The sequence below is a fragment of the Dufourea novaeangliae genome, unplaced genomic scaffold (genome assembly GCF_001272555.1).
Source record: "Dufourea novaeangliae isolate 0120121106 unplaced genomic scaffold, ASM127255v1 C1112346, whole genome shotgun sequence".
Taxonomy (NCBI): Eukaryota; Metazoa; Arthropoda; class Insecta; order Hymenoptera; family Halictidae; genus Dufourea; species Dufourea novaeangliae.
The window spans coordinates 1-2,081 of NW_015377964.1; the positions used below are offsets into that span (position 1 = coordinate 1).

Genomic DNA, 2,081 nt, shown 5'->3' on the forward strand with positions numbered 1-2,081 from the left:
CTCTCTCTCTCTCTCTCTTCCGACCCCCTGCTTCTCGCTCTCGCCGCGTCGATAGAGCGCAGGTCCCGCGAATATCGGCAATAAATAATTTACTAAGTCTTTTGTCGCAGAGAAACAAACATCCCACACTCGATGATATTATTGAAAAAAAAAAAGTCCGGAGGACACGTTAGTCGCCGAAACACACTTCGACAAGCCTCCATTCGCGCGGTGTCTTCCGCCTGATCATCCCGCCGAGGTGCGCGCAAAGTTCGTGTTGGGTGTACAACAACCGTCCCGTGAAAATCTTGGTCGCGATCCTGTTATCCGTGTTCGGTAGGCCTTTGATCCTTCCCTGTTGTTTTACCGGTTAACCAGATACCCTCTGCATCGGCGAGCCTGATTCGTTCCTCTCGTCTATACACACACACGCACCGCTGTTGCTTTGGAATTGTCTGAGATCTAGGCTCTGGCCTTGGTCCGGATCAGCTCGGTTCTGACGCGGAAACAACGAGCCCATGTTCTATACCAGGAGAACGAACCCAACGAACACCGAATAAAGCAGCCCCGGCTGGTGGTATCATTCCTTCGTCTCTCCTCGGGCCACTTCAACCAAATACTGGAGGACGTGTCCTCCATCCCCGAAACACGTTCGAGGACCATCCAACCCTGGGCCACGAGGATCATCATCTTTCATTTCTCCTTTGTCCTCTTTTCGTTTCTCTTCCTGTACGCCTCTCCGTACCCCATCAGCAAGATTTCACCGTGCGTACACTAACACACACGGCTGATCTCCGGGACGAGGCCATCAGCTGGTCGAAGTTTCTCCTGCGAGTCAGTCTTGAGGGATCCTCGACGCCTCGAGGATTCTCGAGGGCAGAACGACGACGACGACGACGATTCTCCAGTGTCCTTATTCTTTATCCCATCTTCATAGTCTTTATCACCTTTTTTATCAGCGTTCGCTTCGTCTTCGTTGGCTTGTTGTTCATTGTATCGTCGTTCCGCTTGGTCCGCCGTTTCGCCGCCGTCTCGTCGCCGTTTCCACGAGATCCAACCACGGCGTCCGTCGACCTCGAGGAACAACCCTCTTGTCCCCGGTGTGATCGTGGCCTCGAGTGTTCTCCTTCTCGGCCGCTCCTCGGATCAGACGTGCTGATGGTGCTGCTGCTGTTGTTGTTGCTGGTGGTGCTGTTGCTGCTGACTCTCGTCTGTCTCGCACGGCACCACCGTCAGGCTGGACAGGTTGCTCAGATTGCTACTGGACTCGGAATAACTGGACAGTGTCGGCCTTCTAGGTGGCGGGACAACCACAGCCGGCGTCGAGCTGCCAGGACTCGGGAACTTTCGGAACACCCTAAGCAACGAGCTGCCTGCACTGTGGCAACGGACTATCCGGTCGGGCGCGTCTAACAGCGCCGATTGGCTTCGATAAGGCGGCGGACTCTCGCTGTCGAACACCGTCCGGTTTGGCGGCGGTCGCACACACTTCTGGTATATCTCGCTCTCCTGGAAAAGAATTCAGTCGAATCTCAGTGAAACAGGCCTCGAACGTGGTTCCTAGCCTCTTACAATTTTTCTGTATACAGTAAATCCTCGATGAGTGTTTCAAGGTTTTTAAGAATTGACTAGGAGAGGTCTCCTGGTGTAACGTTGAATTCTGAAGTCAATGAGATTTGTTGAAATGATATTTATTGAAATATTTCTTATTCGGTGCTGAGAATACTTCGAACACTTATCAAGGATTTACTGTACTTGTTTGGACGTGTATGAAATACTTGATATTGAAAGTGTGGACAGTTGCCTAGTTTTTTGACAGACTCTAGGTCGGATTATGGTTGTTAAATAAATTGTCTGGGTTAGGTAGTTTATCGTCAATAATGTTTTGGGTTAATCGTGTTCATTCCATCTACGTGGAGATCTACGTTATCGAATGAAGGTTACTATTTTGTTATATTCAAGTGTACTGTAAATTGTACAAAATCCACAGTCTACTTATAGTATAGGAAGTGACAATTCGGAAGTAGAAGAGTTGGTCTAAATATGGGCTAGCACAGGATGATTACTTTGACCAACTTAGCTACTCGAACTGTCAGCAACTC

At 49.8% G+C, this 2,081-nt stretch overlaps 1 protein-coding gene across 1 annotated transcript; it reads right to left on the reverse strand.

Moving 5' to 3' along the window:
* Positions 1-6: 6 nt before the first annotated feature.
* LOC107193250 lies at positions 7-1,488 on the reverse strand (the record flags this gene model as incomplete). Its single annotated transcript, XM_015582652.1, has 1 exon — positions 7-1,488. A coding segment is annotated over one exon (363 nt), but the record flags the coding sequence as incomplete, so codon positions are not given.
* Between the last annotated feature and the right edge of the window lie 593 nt (positions 1,489-2,081).